This window comes from Glandiceps talaboti, chromosome 23 (genome assembly GCF_964340395.1).
Source record: "Glandiceps talaboti chromosome 23, keGlaTala1.1, whole genome shotgun sequence".
NCBI classification, from domain to species: Eukaryota; Metazoa; Hemichordata; class Enteropneusta; family Spengelidae; genus Glandiceps; species Glandiceps talaboti.
Genome location: NC_135571.1, coordinates 4,815,360 through 4,843,270, shown reverse-complemented (window position 1 = coordinate 4,843,270; position 27,911 = coordinate 4,815,360). Strand labels below are relative to the sequence as shown.

The 27,911-nt window shown below is 37.4% G+C and overlaps 2 protein-coding genes across 3 annotated transcripts; one reads left to right on the top strand and one right to left on the bottom strand.

Moving 5' to 3' along the window:
- Positions 1-33: 33 nt before the first annotated feature.
- On the bottom strand, positions 34-10,768 carry LOC144453033 (uncharacterized). Of its 2 annotated transcripts, none has more exons than XM_078144299.1 (3): positions 10,746-10,768; positions 8,784-9,230; positions 34-3,502 (listed from the first exon to the last, which is right to left on the bottom strand). In XM_078144299.1, the coding sequence occupies exon 3, from the start codon at positions 3,453-3,455 to the stop codon at positions 1,731-1,733; it is 1,725 nt and encodes a 574-aa protein (XP_078000425.1). In that variant the 5' UTR covers positions 3,456-3,502; positions 8,784-9,230; positions 10,746-10,768; the 3' UTR covers positions 34-1,730. The 2 variants fall into 2 exon arrangements, with proteins under 2 accessions (XP_078000425.1, XP_078000426.1); XM_078144300.1 differs by lacking the exon at positions 10,746-10,768 and adding an exon at positions 9,693-9,747.
- On the top strand, positions 10,143-27,911 carry LOC144453034 (BTB/POZ domain-containing protein 10-like). Its single transcript, XM_078144301.1, has 10 exons — positions 10,143-10,239; positions 13,739-13,868; positions 16,745-17,021; positions 19,251-19,353; positions 19,937-20,057; positions 20,925-21,022; positions 21,793-21,892; positions 23,107-23,217; positions 23,895-23,948; positions 24,264-27,911. Exons 2-10 carry the CDS (start codon positions 13,760-13,762, stop codon positions 24,503-24,505), a joined length of 1,215 nt encoding a protein of 404 aa, XP_078000427.1. The 5' UTR covers positions 10,143-10,239; positions 13,739-13,759; the 3' UTR covers positions 24,506-27,911.

The window sequence follows — 27,911 nt, the reverse complement described above, 5'->3', positions numbered from 1 at the left end:
ATGTTGTGTGCATACAAAGGGACGTGAAGTAAATGCTAAAAATTCAGGCCATCCACTCGTAAGATACATACATCCAGGGAAGTGTTGTGTATACTATAGTGTTGTACATGTTTCTTTGCAGACGTTCACACGATAGCGCCCTCTTTATATACATTCGCGCTTTATATATGTACTCTTTCACATACGCGACCAATGAAGCTATAAAATCAATTACTATCGATACATTGATTAATCATGTTGACTGTTTACTGGTCCCGTTGCCTAGACAACGACGATGTCGCGCCCCGTCAAAGATGACTGAAAACTACGTTTATTGATATTGAGTACTAAATGTACACGTATTTCATTTATTTATTCTAGATTCCACCAATACAAGCATTTTACATATTTACCTATACGAACAGTTATAAGAAAAATATTTATACCGCCCTCCCACGATGCATTTTGATAATGACAACAGTCAACAGTCCCATCGGTTTCCATGGTAACTATTAGTATCGTCATTCTTACAACACACTTAAATTAGTAACAAAACATTACACTTGCACAACAAAAAGAATGAAAATTCGGTTCTTTATATCAGTTCAAGTCATGATATACTAGTATGCTACGTGTAGACGGAAACAGAGATTTCGGCTTACTAAGATAGACACAAACTAAAACTATTGTTGTTGCATGTGGTCGATTACACAAGTGGGGACAGTGGTGTCTCTGTTTGTGAGGATATAATCACCCTGTAATCAAGATAGCGTAAACACTGGAAGTAGAGTCACCGAGAAGTACACTGCAAGGTCATGGAAGTCATCAGATATGTCACCCTACTGTGAGTACAATTAAAGCATAGTCCATGAAATAGCTTACATCAATTTGTCACGAATTGTCATGTCTATCTGAGATAGCTGAAAGCGGTATCCGTTCCTGTATTATGAGTTGTTGCATTTTTTGCTTTTCAACAGTATTTCACAATATTTGAAGGGTGCTTCTTGAGGGCGCTGTTACCACCTGAAGTGCAGTAACATTTTCCATTTGCGTGTTAACAAACTTCGAATTTGATTTCGAATGACATGTAACTGCGCATGCTCAGTTCATTTTCATTATTTTGCAAACGTCCCTTAATGAAGGGAGCCCTTGAACTATAAAAACTGGCCAGTGATTACGATGGTTAGACTAAAAATATTGTCGTTGAGGGCGTGGTACTATTGAAAACAGCACCCACAATGACGTAAACATTTTAGACTCATATTTAATCTGGAATAATGAAAGTGGTACAAACTGATTTCAAAGATGCGTAGGCTGGAGTTTTCCTTTTTTTCGAGGAATACGACAATATTTTATTTTCCATAAAATAACACGGGCTTAAGCTGCCATTTTGAATTCTAAAATGGACTACTTTTCGGATGTTGACCTCCAGTACTGCGTATTTGCATGGTTTTAACTAAGCATGGATTTCAGTTTTCGTAAACAAAGTTTTAGCAAATGTTTAGGACTTTTAATTCCGAGGGCTGTACTACTTTAAAGCATATCACAGACTTTACTTAGTCTATATAATTAAAGCTATATTGTTTTTTGATTCTGTCCTCTGAACCGTATCATCTATAACATAGTCTATAAAGTACGCCGTGATGGAGCGCCCTCACACATCGGTCAACCCTTTCATGGATAGAGCAGGCCGGTGAGGGCGGAGCGACACGACATAGCTTACAGTCTATCTATCAGAGATGAGATGTGGTTCACGGGTTAACTTTCTCGGTCACATAGGAGGTCAAGTACAATTTGACCCCCTTGCAGACTTTTGATTTGATGTCCAATCTGGCGTAGGCTGTCAGCGATGTGTAGGCGCAGAACGTGGTCGTCGACGATGGGCATGCGTGTTTGGTGTTACCGAGAACATCGTCTCGAACATCCAGCACCACCGTTGTTTCTTCGTCTGCATCTTCTTTGTAAGATGCACCCCAAGTAAGGATCAGTTCTTGTAGTTTTTTGCCGATTTCGACCAAGAAGTTTCTTTCGTCTCTGATGCACGTCTTGCAGTCCGTCATAGCACATGCAGGGAGCTTGTTACCTTGGCGATCGAAGAAGGCTATCGGGACGAACCGATGAGCCAGAATGATCCCATTCTGGATAAGATCTTGTAGGGCGGTGTCATCTGTCGGGAATGGTCGAGGAACTTTATCCGGACAGCCACATTCTTTTTGCTGCTCCACTCCTGTTTTGTTGCTCATGCGCGATGACACTCGCGCGCCAATCTGCAAATCAGCAGAGTTGATGCTGTAACCCCATTTTTTAAGCGAGTTGATGAAACCTTGTCGGATAGCATTGTCCGATGACTTGTTGCTAATTATACTATGTAAATGATCTTGGCAATTACTACAGATGTCACGTTCGCTGTGAATCTCAAGAATAACAGCGTGGATGTCAAACTTTGCGGGAGTTATTTTGTAGTCTCGCAAAAGTTCGGCAAGTAAGTCTGGATTCATGCGTAACATTTCTAGAAACCACTGTTCCGATTGATAAAAGTTTTTGAGCTGTTCGCTATTTACCATGAAAAACGAAAGACCAGAATCGCTGAACCTCCCTGCGTAGCATTTCGCCTTGACAATGTCAGCCGACTCTCTGAATTCGGTTCTTGGCAACTGTTTTATGAAATCCTTAATAGCCTTCTTAGTATACCAACTGTCGTCAGCTGTCATGGATTTAAAACTGTCCGTCAGAAAGTTTCCTTCTTCGTCCTCGTCCTCGGAGTAACTTTCATCGAAGACGACTGGTTCATCATCCTCGTTCCCAATTTCACTTTGACTATCACGTGACTTGTCTTCTTCGTCATTCATAGAGAGAGGTTTGGCCATTCGTTTTTTCAGCTTCTCTATTCGATCATTCAATGCTCTGTCGCGACCGATGAAGTAAATTTCCGGGTCATAAGCAACGTCTTCATTCTCTAAGTGCTCTTGTTTGTTGCAGAACACAGCTTCTTTACAGTGTCGTCCAAGTGAGAGTTCTGACTTGACCGCCATCTTTACACCCCGGCTGCCATTTTGTTTTACAGTGACTGGCGCACAGAGGTAAACTAACTGAGATTCGCTGCTGTCTGTAGCTTTCTTTTCCACCACAACGCCAAGGGCGGCCGTGCATAAGTTCCCTCCCGCTCGTTCCTTCTTATCTATCGCATCATCAAGCTTGTACCGGGCCCTGATACAGGTTTCCTGCAGTATTTCATGGATATGGCGTTTGGAGTAGAACCTTTTATCTCCCTTCATATAGGTATATTTATTAAGGTACGTATCCATGGAGCATTCCTCGGCCCTGTAATAAAGTCCGTCCAGGTTACCATTCCAAATAACAATGGGTTTCTCTATGGTAACCACACGCATGTTACGACCAGATTCATGACCCCCTGCAGGGTGTTGTGGGTTGACTGTCATCAGAATGTCTGACGTCATGGATGATTGACGTAACATCTTGGTGCCTGGATCTTTAGTGGGTTTGGTCTATACACCTATAAAGTCTGGAAGAGAGAAAAGAAAACCTATTAGAAAAGTGACAATAGCTATACCACATGGTACACAGGCTTAATTATTATGCTTACAAAAACAGAGAAAAGAATCTTAGCATACAAACAAACAAACAAACAAACAAACAAAAATATAATATCCGATAATGCGATCACATCAATATTACAATATCTAGGCTACGAATATTACAATAAATGTGCACTATTTATAAAATGGCAACATTGGAGAATATCCAAGGTCGAAAGCTGTACTGGTTTCTTCCACACGTGTGCTTAACTATCATAAAATACATGCCAATTTTATGGGCTAATGGCAATAATTTAGCCTTTACTCGAGCACAAAGTCGGAATTAACTGACACTGATATTCGTCGGCTCAACCATATTGATACGCAAGCACAGCATTCCGGCGATTTCTACGTCATACTTTTTCGACGGAATCGAATTAATACTCCATTATTTAAAATACGGCAAGCACAGAATTTGAATCGCCAATCAAAATTAACAATGAACAAGAGAATTGCCTTGATGTGTTGTTTTTTTCGTGTATGTTGATCGACATTTAATTTTGACAAGTCATAAAATAAGTCAGACGGTTTACTAGTCATGTTACAAAAAATATCACTGTTTTCCGAGAATTTGAGTAACAGAAGCCTGAATTTGGTTCTAAAACCCAACGTAGGCAATTAGCAGCTACTGAAAATGTGTATATACAACATATATGGTCGGTATCAATTGCTATGGTAAAAGGATATCGTTACAGCAGCGCGTGTATAGTGCAGATATAATTTGTTACAGCGCCGCCACCGGTGAAGTCCATATTTCATTTGTTTATAACGCTTGCCAAGTCTATCATAAATAGTGACAGGGCCATATTTGGTTGGTTTAAATTGAAACGGTTAGTAGATTATGTATTCGAATATCTTCAGAATACGTGTACTAAAGCGGTATGTCTAAAAATATCACAATATATTAGTTTGATGTGGAATCGCAGTAGACTCCAACAGGTGGTTTCTCGGTTGATTACTCGGCTAGCAAATATATTGAAAGCTTATACGTACGTGTCTGACGTTTTGTAATTATGCCATTCAACGTCTCGTGTTCTAGGGTTGCTTTTAGCAAATAACTTTTTTCAAGTGTCACTTTTGAATTACGTACAATTTCATGTCTCTGGAATTGATTTGTGTTAATATACATCCGTCGACGGAGTACTATGATGCGATTTACATTTTTCTCGAGAATATAGTTTTTCTTCACTTATGCAAATTTAAATACATTAGTTTGAACATTTTCCGACATAAAGGAAAATACTGCATTATTAATCACAGAATATCTTTTTCATTCTCACTGTCACCTTAGACACCTACACAGGGCGCATGAGCAACATGTTTAGCTGTACTGAATACCATATTCATTAGAATCATCACGACCTGATGTGGTAACAAATCACGCCATCAACGACCAGATGACAGAATGTTGACTTGATTGATTACCCCACAAGCTAAGCACAGGTATTTATGTATTACAATTCCACGACACTGGATGATAAATTACTTAGTATTGTATGACCTTACTATAAGCATTCCTTGCATTCACAAATCGCTTAGCCTTAGTAAGATAGTAAGACCAGCACTTCCTGAACTTTAACCCGTAGCATTACATATTCTGCAGAAAACGTCGAATGTTTCGATTATTATCACAAGCATAAGAAAATACACATTTTGTTAAGCTGACGAAAAGGATTTGAACAGTTTTGATAACGACCCCAGCGAGTATTTTAGTATTTTTGAATTGTCCAACGTTTGGGTTGTCCGTAACAACAACTCCTTCGTGATTTATCGTGTTTGATCACCGATCTCACGCACGGACGACAGTGCAACATGACATAGCCTGGTAACAGAAGAAAAACTGCGTTTCGCCTGAACTTAGCGATTCAGGAAGATATATTTTAACGTTTCAAACAGGCACTGTCTATAACAGCTATACTCATCTAGTTTTGAGTATTTCTATAACGGAATTATAGACCCACTATTATGAAAAAGGGTTAAACATTAGGTGTGGAATTCAGACAATGCTATAGAAAAAAAGTTGGCACAGAACAAAAGAATAATCCTATGTAATCCTCATGGCTCCACTGTTACGATAATACTAGCGAGCACGTAGGATTGAAACTTTGGCCTTTAAATTGTGACGAAATCGATCAATTTATTACGTTATATTTCTCATAGTCCATCAGATCAATGAGCGGTTTCACCGACGTTAACTCAGATATTACCCTGACTGCTTTACAGTCAATTTTGGACAACAAAAATTATTATGAGAACACAGATTCAGTTAATAGATGTAGACAGACGGTATTAGGTTGATTAAAATCTGGTTTGTCATAAATTTCAATTAAATTAGAGAGAGAGAGAGAGAGAGAGAGAGAGAGAGAGAGAGAGAGAGAGAGAGAGAGAGAGAGAGAGAGAGAGAGAGATAGAGAGAGAGACAGAGAGACAGACAGACAGACAGACAGACAGACAGACAGAGCGAGAGAGAGAGAGAGAGAGAGAGAGGGGAGAGACAGACAGACAGACAGAGACATAGACCGTGACTGAGAGAGACAGAGACAGAGACAGACAGAGAGGGGGACATAGATACTAAGGGAATCTATCCGTATTCGTACATCAGATTGTTGATCGACAGTCTCATGAAATTGCGTAACTAGACTTTTTCGTTACTACTCGCTATTGTGTATTAAGCATGCACACAGTGTACAGCTGTAAGCCGTGTGATCATGGATGTATATCACTAATACATCCATATGGTGTGATCGTGTTCCAGTAGTGCATTTGTGTACTCATCATCGCACGATACCGCTTGTTGCGATACAATGAAGTATGTACAATAACGTAACACTGGCAAGTCTATACACCACTTACATGTATCAACAACTAGGGTCTGGCAGCTATATGTCAGTAAACTCGACTATTCTGGGAGATGGTGGCCTTGGGCGGTTGCATACTGTATATCTAAGCCTGTTCGTGACAAGACCAACAGGGCGTAGCGGAGTCAGTCCGTTTCATCTTTGTGTTTACTGTGCTTGATGCAACAACCACACAGAAATTTAGTAAACACGTAGTTTGTTGTTGCATTTTGTCTAAATGAAGTACTAAGTAACCATTTAAACTAATTACTGCAACCAGGAGTAGACACACGGGTGCCAATTTTGTGATCATGCTGACTGCAAAGACAAGTAAGTCTGTGACATTTGATGTCTACATGGTGGCACATTAGGTCATTTCATGAAAACAAAAAATGTAGCAAGAAAATGTATTCATTCACTCTTGCTATCTTCATTGTTGCAAACCAGCGCTGTTATTTCTTCCGCCTTACTGCGAAACGAAGCGTTGTGGACGGTGCCGTAAAAAATGCCGTGGTTTTGCGACGATGGCTATCTTAACTTGAAATGAATGTAGTATGTTGTATGTTATACTATTCTTAGATGTCAATGCGTGCCTTCTATGACATTACAATTGTCTTCTGGCATTGGTAGAACAGATGGTTGCATATATAGTAGGGATTTTCTTAACATATTTGCTACGTATAATAAATTACGTCATCAGATCTTTTAAATGTTATATCGTAATGCTAGGTTTGAATTCAGTCAATTGCAAGTAATGGTTAAGTGTACATCAATAAGTACAATAGTGCGAACACCTTAAATGTGCAACAGAATTAAAAAATACATCATAAAACGCACAGCTTTTACCGCTTTACTAAATAACAGAATCTTTCTAGATCTGTTGACTCACGTGTGTGTTTGTGTGCGTTCAGTCACAGTCTCAGCATATTGTATTGAATTATAGCAACATAAAAACTAGTGAGCTCCATAACTCAGTTGTGTTTTCAAAAACTCAATAGCTCTACAAATCAATTTCAAAACAGCCTTCTATGGGGCATTAACATTGACGAGCAAATGTGTGCTGCCATATCTGATTTAATGGTCAGCAAATAACTAGTGTATTTTGAACGACGCAACAACAGGTAATCGTTGCCTTTTTGGATTCTGTATATTCTATTGAAATATTATTTGCAGGTTTTCACTCTCCAAATTGTATTGTGACCTTAGTGTCACGTCCTAAATAAGTCGAATGTTTCCACAGTTATCAGTGTTGCCCGGCAAGCTCCCTAACAACTGTACACTTTCAAGATAAGAACAGCGCCACCTACGGCCAATATACTGATTATTTCTTCTTTCTTGTATTGATTTTAGTGAAGACATTTTAAGAAGTTTACCACTGTTAGAATAACGGAATGTTTAGGTTGCGGTGTAGAATCTCATCAAACTTGTAATGGTTTGAGAAAGAGATTAGAGGCGTCGGAACAAGATGCGAATGGGGTCACCATCGTTGGTAACAATGCCGTTAAAATGAATCCGAACTAGTAAAACATGTCTGAACATGCGTCGCTCATTTAACAAATGTTGAAGTATGCGCATTGTTTACCGTACTCATGGAACACCATGGGAAACTTAAATTACAAATACCGCATGGATTACCAGACCATATACTGACCTTCTCACTCGATCCTAGTCAAATGTATGGTCAACTGGAGGCCATGAAACTAACCAACTTTTGTACGCACTGTTTTTAAATGGATGATCTCTGAAGCGGTTCAATGGGTAGGCGATTGCACAATTTACGGGCACACAAACCCATTCGGTGTATTGTCACGGACAATGGATCGCCATACCCACCGGTATTCATCGGACAATATACTCGACGTACGCTCCTTTTTTTTTAAAATCAGTACGTCACCTCCCAACAAATAAGTTTCCATCGTGATTTACTAGGCGTTAACATGCAGACGAATAAAGTAAAACTGTTCACCATTTTAAGGGAAATCTTTCTTAAACTTGGGGAAGTACCTTTATGCGGTTTACTAGTTTGGCTGTACGCCAGGTTGTGTTTAATACCACTTGATAGAGTACGGTCAGTGGAAATACCTCTAAACAAAAGTTTAACATATTTCTTTTTCAAGTTCAGTTTCGAGAATTCCAACGATCTACTGTATCGTCGTGGCATAGTAGTTTGGGAATAGCTTTGGTGGTATACCTTGGCAAAATCAGAACCCTCATGCGATTTTGACCCGTAATGGGGTCGGCTGGTCGACTAGTCATATGCCATGAAATGTTACACGGACGTCAGGTATAGACAATCGGACTGCCGTTATTTGATTGTATCAGGTATCGTCAAACACGCTTCGAAAGAATGATGAAAAAATAACTAACTTACCGATTATAAAACCAAGATAGATCCTGCAACGCAAGAGATGATGTCATTGACACTGAGACGGTAGCTAGCTAGAGAGCACTGCATACAACTGTCCGCTCTTAGTATGACGTTTCGCTATGTGGGTGGGGATTCCGGTGTTTGCCCTTCCCACACGACTGCATATATACACGTACTGTAGGTCAGCTTGATCGATTAATCTGTTTTGCACACTGAAGCTTCCACATTCTTCCACTGGGCCTACATCGTGACCTCAGAAACGACCCCTCTGTGTGCCTTGGACGCAAATATCACACACATTATCAACTATTGTTGTTGGAATACGCACGGTCTGGTTATCTGGCAGCGGTTCAATTATCTATTCCTCTCTCTGTAATTATTCGGCTTGCAGTGAATTTGTATTTTTAAACATTCTTATTGTTCCTGAGTAAGATGAGCTGGTCAACAAAGCTAAGAACAATACAAAAGAAAACGAAAGTTTCTAAATAACACAATTGAAGACAAATTAAACAATAGCTTTGTATAACTTCTGGATAACAATGATGAGCTTGGAGTCAAGGAGAGAAGTTCAGTCACTGTGTTAATTATGGAATTAATTATCGCTGATATGATTGAACAATCCGTATGCCTTAACGGGTTGACGGGGTTGTCGTCACGGTGGTGAGACCCAGAAACTTAAATTTGAACTTGCCACTTCACTACCTGCGGATAATATTGACCACTAATTAACAGATACAATGTCTGTTTTATAAGTAATTGACCATTTGTTAGTGAATATATCTTTGGTTATTTGAAGAAAAAAAAGTGTCCCAATTGCAACGAGTTCACACATATTGGAATACTCCCAACTACCCTCTCCGCATCATTCATAATGATCATCTGCATGCATTGCCAGTACAGCAGTGCTTTCACCTTAATTTTTCCCTTGCCCACACATTCTGCTGAAATGTAAGTTTACCCACTGAAAGCTGGTTTGGTGTTTTCCCCTCGTTGGCTGCACCCGGAGATTATATTATTAGTATCTGCTTTTGTATCGTCATGGAGGTACACTGTGAGTAACAAAGGTAAATTTGGACCTGGCAACTTTAACAAAAGACCAATATTTCATATATATATTTTCAAAAATAAAATAAAATTTTCCTCTTTGTTCATCATATTTTGTAATTTTGTACTATATCTCACAGTTCTTTTTTATTCGTGTAGGTGAGCACAAAACTTCTTTATACAAAGTTTACTGTGACAAATCACAAGCACGGGATCACGATCAGAGATGATGTTCTTGGTGTATGTCGCCCTCTAGTGTTGAATTCGCTGGTTAGCCTCATCTCCCGACCAGTCAAGCCGAACAGTTCCGAACATTGGCGAACAGTGACCCAATACGCATTGCGAAAACTGAGAATCCAAGATGGCGGCGTCGTGACAAGTTTCTTTCGAATTGGTGAACAATTTTGTATATGTAGTAAGTATATGATCTATATAGTCAGTTTTTATGGGACAAATCGAAGCCCAAATATCTGATTTATCACCGACCGTATTTATTTCACCACCATTTGCTCGAAATGTGGACTAAATTTGGTGAATTATTGTGCCACCGTGTACGGTAGTCACTTTGTATGCTGACAAAATAGGATGTTTGTTTCAAGTTTGGGTGAAGTTCACAAGTGTGTGTTACAATTAAATCATAACGGACCTACATAACCGTCACCGAATCGCATTTCATAATGCTAAGAATCACAACGATTTAGTTAGTGAAATAATAGGGGTCGATCTCCGTACGAACATGACGTAAATAACACACTCGTGTGGACCGTGAACGAAAGAGGTGACAGTTACAATTTGTGACAGTTACCAGTGAATGATCAAAATAAATCGATGGCTGTGACCATCGTTTTGACCATAACACATAGAATTGTATATGTCGTAATAATAATGAACTCAACAAACTGTAATCGTTCACTCACATACGTTGTTTAGCCGAGTTTAACCTCAACGTCATGTCACCAGGAAACGTGTATGTCGGCACGTACGTAATGTGTACATCGAATGTTCGCGATACTTATGTCATCTGTTACGTATGAAGAATAAGTATTGTAAATAAAAACAAAGCTATCATTATTGTAGCTACGTCATGATAGATGTGAAAAATACAACACCACATCTAATTTAGCTAAACATTGAAACGGTAGTTCAAACAAACAACTTTGTGTTTGGATTTTTTTTTACAGATTACGAGAGGTCATTGAAATTTAGTGTGTATAGCACTATGTTGACACTTTCAAACAATACATGGGTTGGCATAAAATTTACTTCTTATTTTCATACATATATTTATTTTACACCATGATGTTTGAATCACACAGTTTTGGATGAATATAATATATAAACAATACACGTGTTGGCATAACATTTAGTTCTTATTATTTCATACATGTATTTATTTGACACCCTCATATTTGAATCGCTCAGTTTTTGATAGTGGAGTCATAAGAAGTGACTACTGCCAGTCTTTTCTTCAGGACCAACTTTTTAATACATCTGTGCCAATTGACCTCTCCTTCACCCTGACCTGTTAAAATTAATTGACACATAGCTGTTCACTTAAAACAATGGAAGGGTTTGTAGTGTTAATTATCTTGGGAACAACAATGGGCTAGATGTTAATTGAGTCTTTTGTAATCTAAACTCTTTGTTTGTTTGTTTGTTTGTTTATTTATTAACCATGGTAATTGATGAGTGTTTATTCTACATCTAGACAATCTTACAGTTGAGAAAGTCATTTGAAATTTGTTTTTGAACCGAGTTGAAGTCATTTGTGTTCTATGGATATGATGGTTGAATGGTTAGAGTGACTGGCTTGTAATGTGCAGGTTCAAGATGTGTTGACGGTTGTTTCTGAATGGCTAAAGTCATGGCAAGATTTGAACCATGACTGTTCCTCAGTCAACCCAGCTGTAGACCTGGTAGTTGCTATGTTAATGTTTTAATCCTGTGTGTTTATAGAAGCTACAATGGCTTGTGTGCACCCCAGGGAGTTGAAGTATAAAGGCTCATTGTGCCACTAGAGATCTGTGCCAGTGGTAATAATTGTAGGCACTTTGAGCAGACTGCCGGTGTGGGAAAACAGTACAGGGTTCTCCACGATTTTGAAAAATAAAGGGGGTGCCCTAATTTGCATATGTATTTGCATATCATTAGCATAAGAGTGATTTAGTTATTCAGCATTGACATAGATCTCTCTCCACTAGCGGAATAGAGAGACATCAATGCTTTATAACTAAATCATTGCATGATCAAGGTCTGTAGGAGGTGGATCGAAACGTCACATTCATTTCCAGAGGTCTGTATTAGACAGATCAAAACGTTGCATTCATTTCCAATGGTCTGTAGTACTGAGGTGGATCGTTAACGTCACATTCGTATAATATCCAATGGTCCGTAGTAAGCGGATCGTAAATGTCGCATTCGTTTCCAATGGTCCGTAGTAAGCGTCTCGTAAACATCACATTCGTTTCCAGTGGTCCGTAGTAAGCGGATCGTAAACGTCACATTTGTTTCCAATGGTCCGTAGTACTGAGGTGGATCATAAACGTCACATTCGTTTCCAATGGTCCGTAGTGGACAGATTGAAACGTCGCATTTATTTCCAATGTACCTTCCAATGTAACTATAATGTACTGTTACATCGATTCTTGGAACCATGAACAATATATTCTCCATAGTATTGTATATAACAAACAACAATACATATGACAATAAGTTATAACTATTCGTTATTGTAACATGCTTTGACACAGATCTTTTGACAGACCTGTGGCTGACAGTCAATTTTGTCGTTGGTCAAAACACGGATTGTCTTGTTGCAAAGAGTCAATGTCACCTCATAATAAGGAATGGTTGAATACCACACTTGGGTCTTCCTTTAAGTATTTTCTGTGGTTTGTCAAATTGAATTTTCAGCCAACGTGGGATTGAATCCACGACCTTTCACCTTTACAGGATAAAATATGATTGTTTACAGTTTAGTGGTGCTCCGTATATTATGAAGTAAGTGGAACGTGTCAAGCACCACTAGAGGACTATATATATATATTAAGTTTATGAGATATATTGCTTAAACAGATCCTCTTTAAATTAGGTTTAAAACCTAAAGTCTTTGGTGTGAAAGTAATTGTTGTCTGGCAGACCTATATTAGAAATATTGGACCGAATGATCCCATGGATTCCCAAATAACTGACCCACATTTTTATACTCAATCCAATATTAGTGTTTTGAATGATGTGTAAGACTTTAGGGACCATCACACAATGTCGCACAAGCTCAACAAATGAACATTGTTCATTTAGGTGAAACCCCCCTCCCCTAAATGAACATTCACAAGTGTGACATCAAATGTTTATATATTTGTAAACCATGATGAAAACTGTAGTGGTCATACTATTATGATTGATGTCATTTAAAAACATGTAAAAACATAATTGTAAACAAGTACTACCACTGAGAAACCCAGCACCATATCTCACATTAGAAGTAAATTTTTATCAACTTATCAACATCTCAGTAGTAAATACAGAAGCTGCTATTGAAGGAATTTAAATTTGTCGTCGAAATTTGGTTTAAGAAGTACAAAAATGAAGTTAAGCAATCGCATTGATACCAGATTCCCCCCCCCCCCTCCCCCCCTAAACAATGAAGTTTGCTTCATGAGCTTGTATGACATTCATTGTGCGATCGTCCCTTAGGTGGGCATTTTGAAAAAGCACAGTTTGGAATAGAATTAAAATTTAGGTGTAAAAAAACACTTATCCGCTAGTGAGGTATAGAGAAAATATGTTCAGAATGATCCTATGTATACATAAGGCTCTAAAGATCAGTAATTTCAAAACCTGGGATTGAAGAATGGGCCTTTAAAGTAAAACTGAACATGTTGATTTCTAACATAGTGTTTTTGTTTTCACAGGATACAAAATATAGTGACACAATGAGTCACAAACAGACTGACAGACTGTGTGATAAACTCAATAACATTAGCAGTAACAGTACCAAGGCAGCAAATGACCCCCATTGTACCCCAAAACAGCAAACCTCAGGTCAGTACAATATTGTCAAATTTTTGTTTTTCAGGGATGTAGAACATTTTTGTGACAGAAGGAAAATATGTTTTGATAGGTGGAATGCAGCGACTGCTCTGTGGTCGCAGCAGGGGAGGGGGAGTTCTTCCTCCCATGGTTCGGAAAATTTATCGCTGACGAAGTTTTTTTTCCATCTGCCAGCTATTTTCTACATCCCTGAAAGTGGTCTTATGGGTGAGCATTGTAGGTATATAGTTTGGATTTTTGAATTGATAAAACAAATTTGCTATGTTCTCCTACTAGACGTAGTACACCATTTACAATGGGAAACAGTAAAGACATTGTCCATTTGTTAAAAGTTGACAAATCACCTCACCTGCCAACTCACTCACTAAGTTACACTCGTACACAATTACATTTGCACATACCTATACACAGTGACACACTTAGACTTGCAATTATTTACAGAAACATACATATACACATATATGATCTATATACACATGCATATCTCTCCCCCCCCCACACACACACACACACATACTTCCAACCCTACTCACGGACTCACAGCAGTGCTTCAAAATGAACAAGAATGGGTGACACATCCCCACACACCATGACACACTTAGACTTGCACTTACACACAGAAACATACATATGTATGTGCTCCCCCCCCCCCTCCCGCCCCCATACACACACACCCTCCTCCCAACCTCACTCATGTACTCAGGGCAGTGCTTCAAAAGAAAAAGAATGGATGACCTACTTCTTCCTGAGGCAGCCCTATTTTGAACTAAACAAACAAAACATTATTTGAACTAATCTAGTGAAATATGCAATGTCAAAGTACACTGGACATAAAAACACCCATGTTGTTATCAGTTATCGATTTCTTCCACACATAACCACCTCTCAGTGTGTGCCATACTGGACCATATCTTTGTGTTCCTGTTAACAAAAGCTACAAAGTTCATGTGCAAATATTAGATCAGCAGATATTTAGAACAGTGGCCTGTTTCTATACTGTTTGTGTTCTGTGGGTATATCAGGATGGTAAGTAGATAAAAGTCTAGCAGATTCTTCAGTTTACTTGTAACCCTGTACAATATAACATGGAAAAACTACAGTGTACCTGAGTTCTCCATTTATTTTACCAGCTTTATCTACTAGTACTGGTACAATGTATACTACATTTATATCAAGTGACAAACTGAAATCTTAGTCTAAGATACGGACAGACGTCGCTATCAGAATCCTGATAGGCCTGAACAACAGGATGTATCTTACTCTCTAGTAAAGTTTATATACCTACAAAATGTTTCCTTGCTCTGGAAGCGTATTTTGTTTTAGTTCGGAGCTCAGAGCAAAAATAATTTACATATATTTTGTCTAAATCACTTGGCCTTCTTCAACTGTTGTTTTATAAGGGTTAGTGACGTAGATTTGTCATATGGTCGAGTGATTTCAACGAAATGTGCTACATAAATTATTTACACTCTTGAGTTCGGAACTACTACAAAATAAAATCTACCTGAGTTCTCCATTTATTTTACCAGTTTATCGACCAAATTTGAAATTTATTATATTATTGAATTGAAAAACTAATATCTGTTTGAGTTCTTGAATCATTTTACAAGTGTTATCTACCAAGGTAGTGTTATTGTAGCGAATAGAACATTTGAAATTTTACCTGAGTTTCGCTATCACCAGTTTATTTACCAATGTGGTGCTATGATATTTGCCATGTTTTTTCTAAGGTCTGGCAACCGTGGTAACAAAGGAGGGACAGCCAGTAAAATATGGAAACCTTTTGACACCTTGTACCATTATTGTGGTACGGCACCCTAACATTGTCAGGGGAACTCGGGGAGATTTTTCCTGCTTACTACCCTTAACAAAAACACTGATTTGGGAACTACTATATTTCAGTTCACCAGATGTGCAAAAAAGAAATTTATGGCATTTACAAGGTTTCTAAGTCTACTACTAAAATATTAACACCCTGTTAGGCCTAACAAAAAGAATTGTGTGGTTCCGATTATGCTCAATTTTAGAATATATGGAGTTGGTAGAGTTTTTATTTTATTTTTATATGTACATGTTTTTAATGTGTGAGTGTCTAGTTCAGGTAGTTATGTTTTCTGTTGTTTTCCATATGGTCTCTGTGTTATTGGTTTCTTCTCATCAGATGTACAGCCATTACAGATTGGGAGACCAGTTTTATATTGTCTTTTTAAGTTTATGTCAGTTTTCGCATCCACCCTTTTTTGTGAGAATTCCCAATTTTCGCGATTATTTTTTTCTCATATACCTAATAAAAAGTTTAGGGTCGTCAGTGAAAAACTAGGTGGGGTCAGGTAACCGGAATCAAACTATATTTTTAAGTCTTATCAGCAGGTACAAGGTTGGAATTTTAACTTCTACATTTGTACATTTCTAGGTAGTCAGATTTCATGAAATGTTTTGGATACGATTTTGTATCGATTTTCTCTTGTCAAACAGACATCCAGCTTATAAATTTGATGCTAGAGTCTGAGATATGACATTAAGTAGTCTGTGTGCCATGGAATGCTGCTAAATTCAAGCTATGACGTTTTATATGAGGAGTTTTAGCTTATATCACATATACCTGATTCATTTTATGACTCACAGGTATTTTGATAATGATTCAAAAAGCTATCAGCTGGGTTTAAATCGTGCGTTTTTATCTAAAACATGTATTTTAATTTATGTTTACTAAGTCCTTTGAACATCATTATATTAGTGAATATTGTACTTTTTTTTCTTCTGGTAAGAGGCAAGTGGTTTAACTACTCAGCCATTGATAACCCTGAAGGACATAATATAGCTTGATTTTTTAGATTAACTAACATTATTTTGTATACATTATACAGGTCCCAGAAACCGTGTACGTTCATCAATGACTGATGAAGGCCCAGCACGGAACCAACAATCGATATCAATGGGATTATTAGGAGCAGTAGGTGGATCAACATCAGCTATGCCTACAACATGTCCTTCAGCCTATGCACATTGTCTTTCTTCTCATAGTGGGCACGGTTTAATGTATTCCACTAAATTACCAGACAGAGTCACTCTCATCGTAGACGAAACCAGATTCGTAGTTAACCCATCGCTATTTACTGCACATCCAAATACAATGTTAGGAAGGTAAGTTTGGGTCAATTCACTATTGTCGTAAAACTGCAGGACTCCTTACGGCAATCTTCAAGACACATCACACAGAGGCCATGGATAAAACTAGTAACCATGGCAACATAAAATGATATATTTATCAAAATAAGTTGTGAATTAGAATATAAACTCAGAAAAGTGACAAAGAAATTACATTTCCTGTATGTCCAACTTAAAGTGAAGCCTACATGTAAGTATTAAGAACTGTCATTCAGTTGAAATGTCAGAACACAAAAATAAGTACCAGCCATAACAAAAGACCATTGTTCAGTCTAGCTAGTATCATACATAGTTCAATGCACTCTTTCTAGGAGTTTGTATACATTTCAACCAACTGTAGATTCTTTGTTTTCATGTAAAAACAATTTCTTTTGATAATATAGCAGCAATACCAGACTTAGGCAAACAAATGTAGTGTTCTCCCAAGATTAAATTGCAATGAGTATGGCTAATTTGCATAATGATCTACATATCAATAACATAATTTGCATAATGATGTGTACAATTTTCAGCATATAATATACGTGTCTTCAATATTGAAACAAACTCTGACATGTATATATTTAACACATACACACATGGACTTTGAGGATTAGCCATTTCTCTTCATGTGAAAGTATTATTATAATATTGTCATTCCAAAATTAATAAAGTTAAACAGTGGTAGAACACTTTTGACACACGGTAGAAAACTACCAAGCAAGATGACCTGGGTGGCATGGATGGTGTTAGCACTGTGTTTTCTCTATAGTGGGGAGAACACAGCATGGTAGAAACCTGCCAAGCATGGTGGCTTTGGTGGCAAAGCATGTGTCCCCATATATAGTAAAGTTTATGAATATTTAGGCATGTCATGTGTCATATATGCTACATGTACCTAAAATAATAAATAAATAGATAAATAAATGAATAAATAAATGAATAAAATAAATAAATAAGCGCTAAGGTGAGGTTTGAGTTTGGTCATAAAAGAAGTCACTGTTTTGTAGTAAAATAGTATCGGAAATATAACGTAATGAAAATTTGATGAAGTTGTCTTATAACTTATACTGTATAACTAGTGATGTATAGGATATTGTGAGATAAACATTGTTTGTTAAATTAGATCAAGGTCGTGTGCTGCTACATGTACCTGCTTCCTGTCAGATTGTTTTGTTGATGGAAAGATACAAGATAAACAAAGCCATCAGTCACAAAATGAATGGGTTGAAGGTCAAAGCAACTCCTCTAACAAACAAACTACAAGGCCACTGAGGTTTACTCCATTAACCAAGTACACAACAATGACCAGTTTTAAGATTTTGTTGTTGTTGTTGTTGTTGTTGTTGTTGTTGTACAAACCATCATTATGCTTAGGCCTAAGAAAAAAAAATGTTTGGTTCCGGTTACCCGACCCCACCTAACTTTTCATGCCAACCTGAAACTTTTTTTTTACATTTTCGAAAAAAATAAAATAAAATCAAGAAATTTGTGACGTCTCACAAGAAATAGTGGATGCGGAAACTGACATCAACTTAAAAAGACATTATAAAACTGTTCATCCAACCTGTAATGGCTGTATATGTGATGAGAAGAAACCAATAACACAGAGACCATATGGAAAACAACAGAACACATATCTAACTGAACTAGAGACACACATGAAAAATATATATATATATGAAATAAAATAAAAAATCTAAAATGTACAGTTTCAATTAAAAGTATGTAAAAAGAAAAAAAAACAATATATATACATATATATTAATTAAATATGCAAATTAGAATGAGCTACTTTCAAGTTTGTCAGAAGCCTGGTCATATTTATGTTGACAAATGAAAAATTTGGTTGATTAGCAATTTAGGACATATAAGGCTTGGCAGACATTGCAAAGGGAAAGTATATGGTACTTGTAAATAATCCAGTCGGCCTCACCGTATTCAGTTGTTAACACCTATGATGTATATGTTAGTGGGACTTAAAGTTTAAGTGCATACTGACAGACGAGACATACCCACTTAGACTAGAAATAGACAATAGACGAATTGTCATAAGTGGCAGGCCGAGGTTGCCGGCTTCTCACACTAACCGTTATATCAACTCTTTTATTCTCCAAGCTAGCAAGCTATAGCACATTTTGACAGAAATTTTAATGAACAACATGAGTTTTTCAACATTATATATATTAATATATTTTAATGATTTGTTTGTTTTGTCATTTTCAGAATGTTTTCATCAACTCTAGAGAATAACTGGACAAGGCCCAATGATAAGGGTGAATATGAAGTAGCACAAGGAGTATCAGCCGGTGTTTTTTCAGCAATATTAGTAAGTACTCAGATTTATTGGGATATGTATATATGAAATTGTTGTTATTGTCACTTAGAGATAGACAGATACAGACAGACAAGTGTGCGTATGTATGTCACACACTGTGTGTGTGACATACAAATGGACATACATACCTACATACATATATACATTCATACATACCTACCTACCTACCTACCTACCTAACATAACTATTGCCGCAACATGTTCGTACAACAGTGATAAGCTATTGTATAGATTTTGGTTTTATTATAGTCTTGGTAGTATCTACATACATACACACATGTACATGTATTTTTTGTACATATATACGTATGTACGTACGTACGTACGTAAGTACGTACGTACGTACGTATTTACGTACATACATACATAAATACATGCATGTATACATACATACATACATACATTCATACATACATACATACATACATCTGGTACACACACACACACACACACACACACACACACACACACACACACACACACACACACACACACACACACCTATATAGAAATCTTTGACTAGTGTCTCAATTCTACATGTTTATTTTAATCATTCTTGTGTTTCACTTGATAGGATTTTTATAGGAATGGTTCAATTCGTTGTCCTCCCAATATATCTGTGCCTGAGCTTCGAGAAGCGTGTGATTATCTCCTTGTACCATTCGATTCACAAACAGTCAAGTGTCAAAACCTTAGTAAGTAAAATATTCATACTCTGGTAATTTAGCCTTCAGTTTACTAAGATAGACACAAACTAAAAGTATTGCCGCGACATGTTGATACAACAGTGATAAGCTATTGTATGGACATTGGTTTAATTATAGTTTCAGTAGTTCCGTAAACTTGCAGTGTACTGTTTAGGGACTTCCAATGTTTACACTATCTTGATCACGGGATGATTAGAATTGCACAACGGAGGAACTGCTATCACCCACTTTTGTAATATACTGCATTTAAGAACAATGGATCTATCTTAGTAAACTGAAGGTTCGATAACCAGATCCATAAAATCTACATATTGTTGTGCATGAAAGCCCTAGTAGTGAGAACTTTTCTCTGTTTTTGTTTAGTTTTGTCTCCTGTAAATATCAAAATGTTGACTTGAAATGATTCAATCCTTCTAATTATCAATCAATCAGTCAACATAAAGTGATGAAGGAACATTATTTTATGAAAAAAAATGTAAAGGTAGTGAAAAAAGTCAAAGCCAAAGCCAGATCATTTAACAAATGGATATCGACAACCACACCACTTTCCATATTTGTGCCAAGTGTGTCAGGACAGGGGATATGGAAAATTATTGCACAGGTTCAGTGTTCATGGTCTGCATTGAAATACATTGGTAGCAGTATTGGGTATATGATAAAAATCATGACTTTATTGTTGTCTTACTTACTTAGGGGGCCTATTACATGAGATACATTGTTAGCAATATTGGGTATATGATAAAAATCATGACTTTATTGTTGTCTTACTTACTTAGGGGGCCTATTACATGAGATACATTGGTAGCAATACTGGGTATATGATAAAAATCATGACTTTATTGTTGTCTTACTTAGGGGGCCTATTACATGAGTTATCAAATGATGGTGCTCGTGAACAATTTGAGAAGTTTTTAGAAGATCTCATTTTGCCATGTATGGTGGCAAATGCTCAGGTATAGTATTCTATCAATAGTTACACACACACACACACAATGTACAAACACAGACATACATACACACGCATACACACACACACACACACACACACACACACACACACACACACACACACACACACACACACACACACACACACAAACAGCAGTAATAGAAATCATGCCATAGCATCTTACACCATTTTATCTTTGCTGGTATTGTTTTAAAATAAGACATAATATGTGCACCTTCACAACTTCATTGGTCCATCATTCAACATAGATCTTATGTAGTAGAAAGATACATATTAAGTAGAGCAAACAAACAATGCATGTAATCCAGTATTCCTGTTTCAGTGCTATAAATCTGTTTTGTTTATGATGAACATTATACAATGCATGAGCCATTTAGAACAAAAAATATGGAATATACACATATATACTCTGGTCGTTGTAAGTCACGACAATACACGTCTATGTCAGGACAACATACATTGCATGTCTACATCACTGGTTCTGCTGTGTTCGAAATATGAGTCAAAACATTCAAAATTGCCATTATTTTCCCCAATTTTTCTTTAATATTACTGGCGTTAGTATAATTATGTTATTCTCCAATATTTTTCTGTATTCAGCCGGAAAATACTCATGACCTAAGGCTTGTCATTACTCGTCTAGCGAATCGTAGTGGTTTACATGTAGGTCACGTGTATTTTCTTTGGCTGCACGAAGAGAAATATTGGGGAATGACATCTAGTTATTTACCATAATTTTTGTTGTTTGAGCAGAAAGGAGAACGTGAGTGTCATATAGTAGTACTAACTGAGGAAGATGTGGTAGACTGGGATGAGGAGTTCCCTCCACCAATGGGGGAAGAATATTCACAAAGTAAGTTGAAAAGAAACTCTTAGAGCAAGTATTTGCAAAACAAGCAGTGACGAAGTCTTTAAAATGGCAATTAGAACCAAATTACATACAACCATTATGATATTCTTTGCTGGTGCTTTTATATTAGTCTAGTAACTATACCTGTGGATTTGTTTTCTATGAGGTCTCTCTCCCTGTATAGTCAAATGGACAAATTCTACCAAAAATCTAGCAAAATCTCCTGCTGGGGAAAGGGTGAACAGTGCATGTCAGTAGTAATCCATTACACACTGACAGGTGGTTGTAATATTGGTTACTTTGTTCAGTTCGCTACAAACTCAATCTTCAGTCTTCTAGTACGTCACACGAAGACGTGATAACGTCATCACGTTTGTATGAACACTCCAATAACATTATACAACCGCTGATGTTGGTAAGATGTCGTACTAGTGAAAGCAATTTGACTATATGGTGGAGAGAGAGAGAGAGATGTAAGAAAATTATGACACATTTAGTTACTAGACTATTTTTACTTATAATAAACATTTTGTGTATTAATTTCATTCAGTTGATAGTGTTCCTTGATCCCATATAGTGTTTGAACTTGAACACATAACTTTCAGTATTTATAATGATGTCTAATTGTTTTTGTAAAGGCCAATGTCTCAATCCCTGGTTCTCGCATTAGTGTTATCTTATCAGTTGGGCCATAGGGTTATTTAGGTTCATTCATTTGTTATGGGCCAATTTGTTCTATGCCTCTACCAAAGAACTGTTTTTGACGCCTAGTCTCAGTTACCCAGACTCCTACTGGTAGGGGCTCTGCCTATGAGACCAACCCAACAAGAGTCTGGGGAAATAAGATTCCAACTCGCCCAAGCAGGAAGTACTGATCAGAGAATTGCATGCTGGGGAACACTTCAGGTCTAAACATTGTAGGCTAAACGATTTAGGTACTTTCGCAACAAGTTATCACTTCTCAAGCATCATGCATCTAAACTACAACAAACAGGCTGTGTAAGCCCACTTTTTATGACTTGGAAGAAATGTTCTGTGTGACCCAACATGGTTCCCCAGACTCTTATTTGGGGTGGTTTTGTAGACAGCGCCCCAGCGGCGAGAGGCTGGGGTAACCAAGACTGTTTGATACCTTGATTTTAATCTTCATCTGAAGTAGACCTGTAAGAAAACAATTTTCTCTGATTCTGATCTTTTGTATTTGATTTTCCTTACAGTTGTATACAGCACAGCGATGTACAGGTTTTTCAAATATATCGAAAATAGAGATGTTGCTAAACAAGTGCTGAAAGAAAGGGGTTTAAAAAAGATTAGACTAGGGATAGAAGGTAAGTTGATATTTGTTTTATTTCTTCTTTTGGGAAAGACCGGGAAAAACCGACTGGGAATCCGATATCTCTTCTCAGACTGTTGTAGCTTGTTTATGGTACTGAATGACTGACTCTGATAACACTCGCCATACTCAGCTTGTCCTGGTAACCATGGCAATTTGATCATTATGGTTTGAAAATTGGTGCAGTTAACCACACCCCAAAAGTGATTCGCAAAATACCTCCACAGCACATTAATAGGCCTTTCCAAAATTTGCCTAGGTGGTGCTTTACTTCCTGTCTATGTGTACCTTGGGGGTATACATGGTATATGTTACTTGGTTGATCATAGCACACTGCTGCTTTCCTCGATATCTGAACAATACGAATAACATCCCTGATTTACACTTCTACAGAATACCAAAGAACAAAGCTCTTAAGAAACTGTACAATGAGGTGATGATGCACCTAATTTGAGTGAGGGCGCTTTATTCTCAATTTCCTGTTTGCAGTTTGTAATAGCCTGTTCCAGGATTCCATAGTCAGACGGTTTGATTTTCACAGTAATGTAAACGTAAACCCACTACAGCCTATGTTAATACTTATTGTTCAAACTGGTTTAGTTAGCCACACCCCTGACAGCTATCATAATAAATAGAAACTCTCAACTTGAATTCTTTATATTCGTCTTTTAGGTTATCCAACTTATAAAGAAAAGATTAAGAAGAGGCCTGGTGGTAGACCAGAAGGTAAGACTTGTCTTCCTTTTTGTCTGTCTGTCTATCTGTCTATCTGTCTGTCTGTCTATCTGTGTGTCTGTGTGTCTGTGTGTGTGTGTGTATGTGTTGTGTGTGTGTGTGTGTGTGTGTGTGTGTGTGTGTGTGTGTGTGTGTGTGTCAGTGTCTGCATCGATGGGTGGATGTGTGTGTGTGTCTGGATGGCTGAATGGATATATCTGTTCGTGAGGCTATGTATGTATGTATTTATGTGTACACATTATTTATCTATTTTAATCAGACATATCTATTAGTTCTCTGACAAACTTCCCTATTCCATCCTATCAGTGATCTACAATTATGTCCAAAGACCATTTATCCATATGTCATGGGAGAAAGAAGAAAACAAGAGTCGACATGTAGACTTCCAGTGTGTCAAGAGTAAATCTATCACAAACTTAGCAGCAGCTGTGGAAGGCGATCCCCAACAGGTTGTCCAGCAACCACCGGAACCAGAAGGCGTGGCACTCCTGGGCCATCCCCCTGATCCATATCCGGATGACATTCCAGCACCAGACCCTGACAATTAAATGGCTGCCACTCTTCACCACAGACATTTACATTTTATTCCCCAATAGAGTGTTATACTGTCAGCATTCTAATGAAGTAAGGTACAGGAGCACTAAGTGTTGGACAATTTCAGCGTTCACACTTGACTCTCTGATAATTTGTGTTTGCCCAGAACAAGACATTATCACATGGTCCTCTTGCGATAGATATGATCTCTCTGAACAATGTAACAAGGGCACAGCGTCCGCTTGTAAATCCTGTGTTCAACTTAAAGAAGGTAACAGGGGCACTGAGTTCTCTCGTAATTTCTGTTTTCCCTTGCTGAACAAAGTTATAAGGGTACTTTTGATAATTTTGACCTTTGCCAAGGACAAGATAACAGAATTACCGTTGTGTGTAATTTCTAAATACCCACTCATCTTAAGCATTTCAAGAGATTAAACTCGAACTAAACATTATTGTGAAGTATTTATGATAACACTGTGTAGCAAGGGGACAAGATATGGTGTTTAACCCACATGGTGTGTGTTTGTCTCAGAGAGGTTTGGGTGAAGTAAGTGACGCCTCGTCCGTGAGAGGTTAGTAGCGAATTTGAGAGAAAATATTGGGGAATAAATTGTTGTACCTTGTGTAAGCCAAGAAACAATGATGCCTTGCCATAGAACACACAATGTGATGACATAGAACTCAAGAATTGATGATTTAGACTCGCATTGTCATGATGTAGAACTCATGAACTGATGATGTAGACACATGTTGTTCAGGTTTATGTAGAACAACAGAAATGATGATGGAACACACATTGTGATGATGTAGAACAACTACTGATGATGTAGACACACATTGTGATGATGTAGAACACCAAAACTGATGTCAGCGTGCATTGTGAGACAGAAAGTGAACAGGAAATAATCCTGTATTTTCAATTCAGACATAACTTGGCTTCCCCATGGTATAAACAAGTGGTATATTCCAGGCAGTTAAATACATGGGTCGTTCCATTATTCATAACATTGCAAGGGGTGCTATTTACGTTGTACCTAGAAGGAGGGGATACAGAACTAAAAATGGTAAGATTTCCTCATTTCACATCAGTATTCAGTCAGACTTTCAATATTATTGTATTTAAAACCAAGAGGTTGGGTTTATCATAGAAATCGGAGACATTTTGATAGGGTGTAGAAGTTAAGGTAAATTACATTATAGTCAAGCACAAGAATGGCTAATGTTATACACATAAAGTGATGAGTCATACACATTAATTGGCTTGTCATACACAAAGTGATGTGTCATATACATAAAGTGATGAATCATACACATAAAATGGTATGTCCTACACATAAAGTGACATGTCATAGACAGTGTCATACACATAAAGTGGTGAATCATGCACTTTAAGTGGTATGTCCTACACACAAAGTGACAGGTCATAGACACAGTATCATACACATAAAGTGATGAGTCATACGCTGTAAGTGACATGTCAGCGACACAGTGACATACACAAATTGATGAGGTATACACATTAAGTGGCATGTCATACACAAAGTGAATGAGATGTATAATACACATAAAATGATGTGTCATACAGAAAGTTATGTGTCTTATACAGAAAGTGTCGTGTCATAGACGTACAATGACATGTCATGCACAAAAAACGTTATGTTCCTGTACATTTACAGAAACAAACGAGAGATGTGACCAGAGGTATGAGCAACTCACTTTGTAGAATATGACATTGAAAATAGTCTATCAACTGTGTATTTAATACTAAATTGGTTTTCATCACATCAGATTCTAATCAATAGTGAGCTTGACACCCTTTTTTTTTTTTTTTTTTTGGGGGGGGGGGGATATTGTTTCTCACTTTGGTTTAATGTCTTACAAAGTATAGAATGAACTCTAAAAATACAGCCTATGTAACAATTGCTCTAGGCTGAACATTTTGTCATTTATTGGGAGCATTATTAGCCAGCTAGTATACCTTTTGCAAAACCCTCTCAATGTACCATTTGCATTAATGAAATGAAAGGTGAAAGTGAGGCTTGGCACTTCTGACCTCATTTGCATTTGTAAAATGAAAGTGAGGCTTGTGACCTCAGAGTGACCTAAATGTGTAAAACGTACAGTAACAAGTACAGTATACTGGTTACCAAAGCTTGGAACTTCATTCACCTGAAATGTCTGTTTATTTAGGCAAAGTAATATAACATAAAATGATATGGATTTTATACCAAGATAAGTCAGGCAAATTAAAAATGTGAGTGTATTTACATATTAGCAAGTTTATAATTAAACTCAAACACAATCAGCATTTCTGAGTCCAACTTTTCAGTAAAAAAATTCAACCTCTCCATTTTTTTTTTCATATTTGCAGGGGAGGGATAGTTATTTTAAAAAATACAGGGGGTTTCAGGTACGAGACTAAGCACTTTCATTATATTCCACTTCTGCCAAATATACCCATTTTCTCAGATGTTGTTGGACTGTATGGTAAACAAAAACCAAGTTGAAATGTTCCCGATGTGTACCGCTGATGAGTAATTTATTCAAGGATTTTTTGAAATGACTTGTAATTATTTGTGTGGCTAGCAGTCCTTGCCTTGTATGCAGGGAATCATGAAATCATGCAGATGTGAGAGCGCCCTCTATGGGGAATATTGAAAAACTTTCGTTTACAATTATGCTGTGCTTTTGGTAACCAAATGATCTCTTCAGCACTTCAGATAATCCCTCTTTCTTCATAACCTATTGGGAATTCTGTGAAAGTCCTGTATTTCCAAATAATTACAAAATAATCCTGAAAATCATGGAAAAGACATGACTGTCATTTCACAGACTCCTTGCCCAGTTTATTTATATGCAGTACACATCTGGAACTACACACTTTGTCATTACGAGTTGTAGTATTTTTTTAGAAAGTCATTTCTCCTTGGCCCGTTCTGGTACTTCATTGCTAGGGAACCTTGCATTGTATTTATAAATCCTAACAGGTGAGAAACTAACAATATGCAAATTATTTATATATTTGTTGACTTGACACTTTTTTAATAAGACTGATTGGCCAACCTTGTCGTATGGTAACAAATGTTGTAGTCTGTAAATTGCAGTCGTGTACTCACTGCAGTGCAGCCTGTAGTCATAGCAGTGCAGCGTGTAGTTGTAGCAGTGCAGTCATACGTGTCTACTGCTTGTGAACGTAGAAAGATAAATATTTAGGATAAGAACACTTCTGAGATGTCTACATAATTTTGTCAGGTTTGAAGGACGGCATTTATCCAACTAGTCTCCCCTTTATCATATACATCTCGTACATCCACTGTCTGTGGTTTCTCGCTACAGAAATTGTGATCATGTTACACCTCCAACGTATGTGCGTGCATGCGTGCGTACATACATGCACACACGAGCACATACATACATACA

Coding starts and splice junctions, on each gene's coding strand:
- LOC144453033 (XM_078144299.1), bottom strand. CDS start 3,455: ATGTTACGTCAATCATCCATGACGTCAGACATTCTGATGACAGTCAAC.
- LOC144453034 (XM_078144301.1), top strand. CDS start 13,760: ATGAGTCACAAACAGACTGACAGACTGTGTGATAAACTCAATAACATT. Junction 20,058..20,924: donor AGTCAAGTGTCAAAACCTTA/GTAAGTAAAATA, acceptor TGTCTTACTTAG/GGGGCCTATTACATGAGTTA. Junction 21,023..21,792: donor GTATGGTGGCAAATGCTCAG/GTATAGTATTCT, acceptor TTGTTTGAGCAG/AAAGGAGAACGTGAGTGTCA.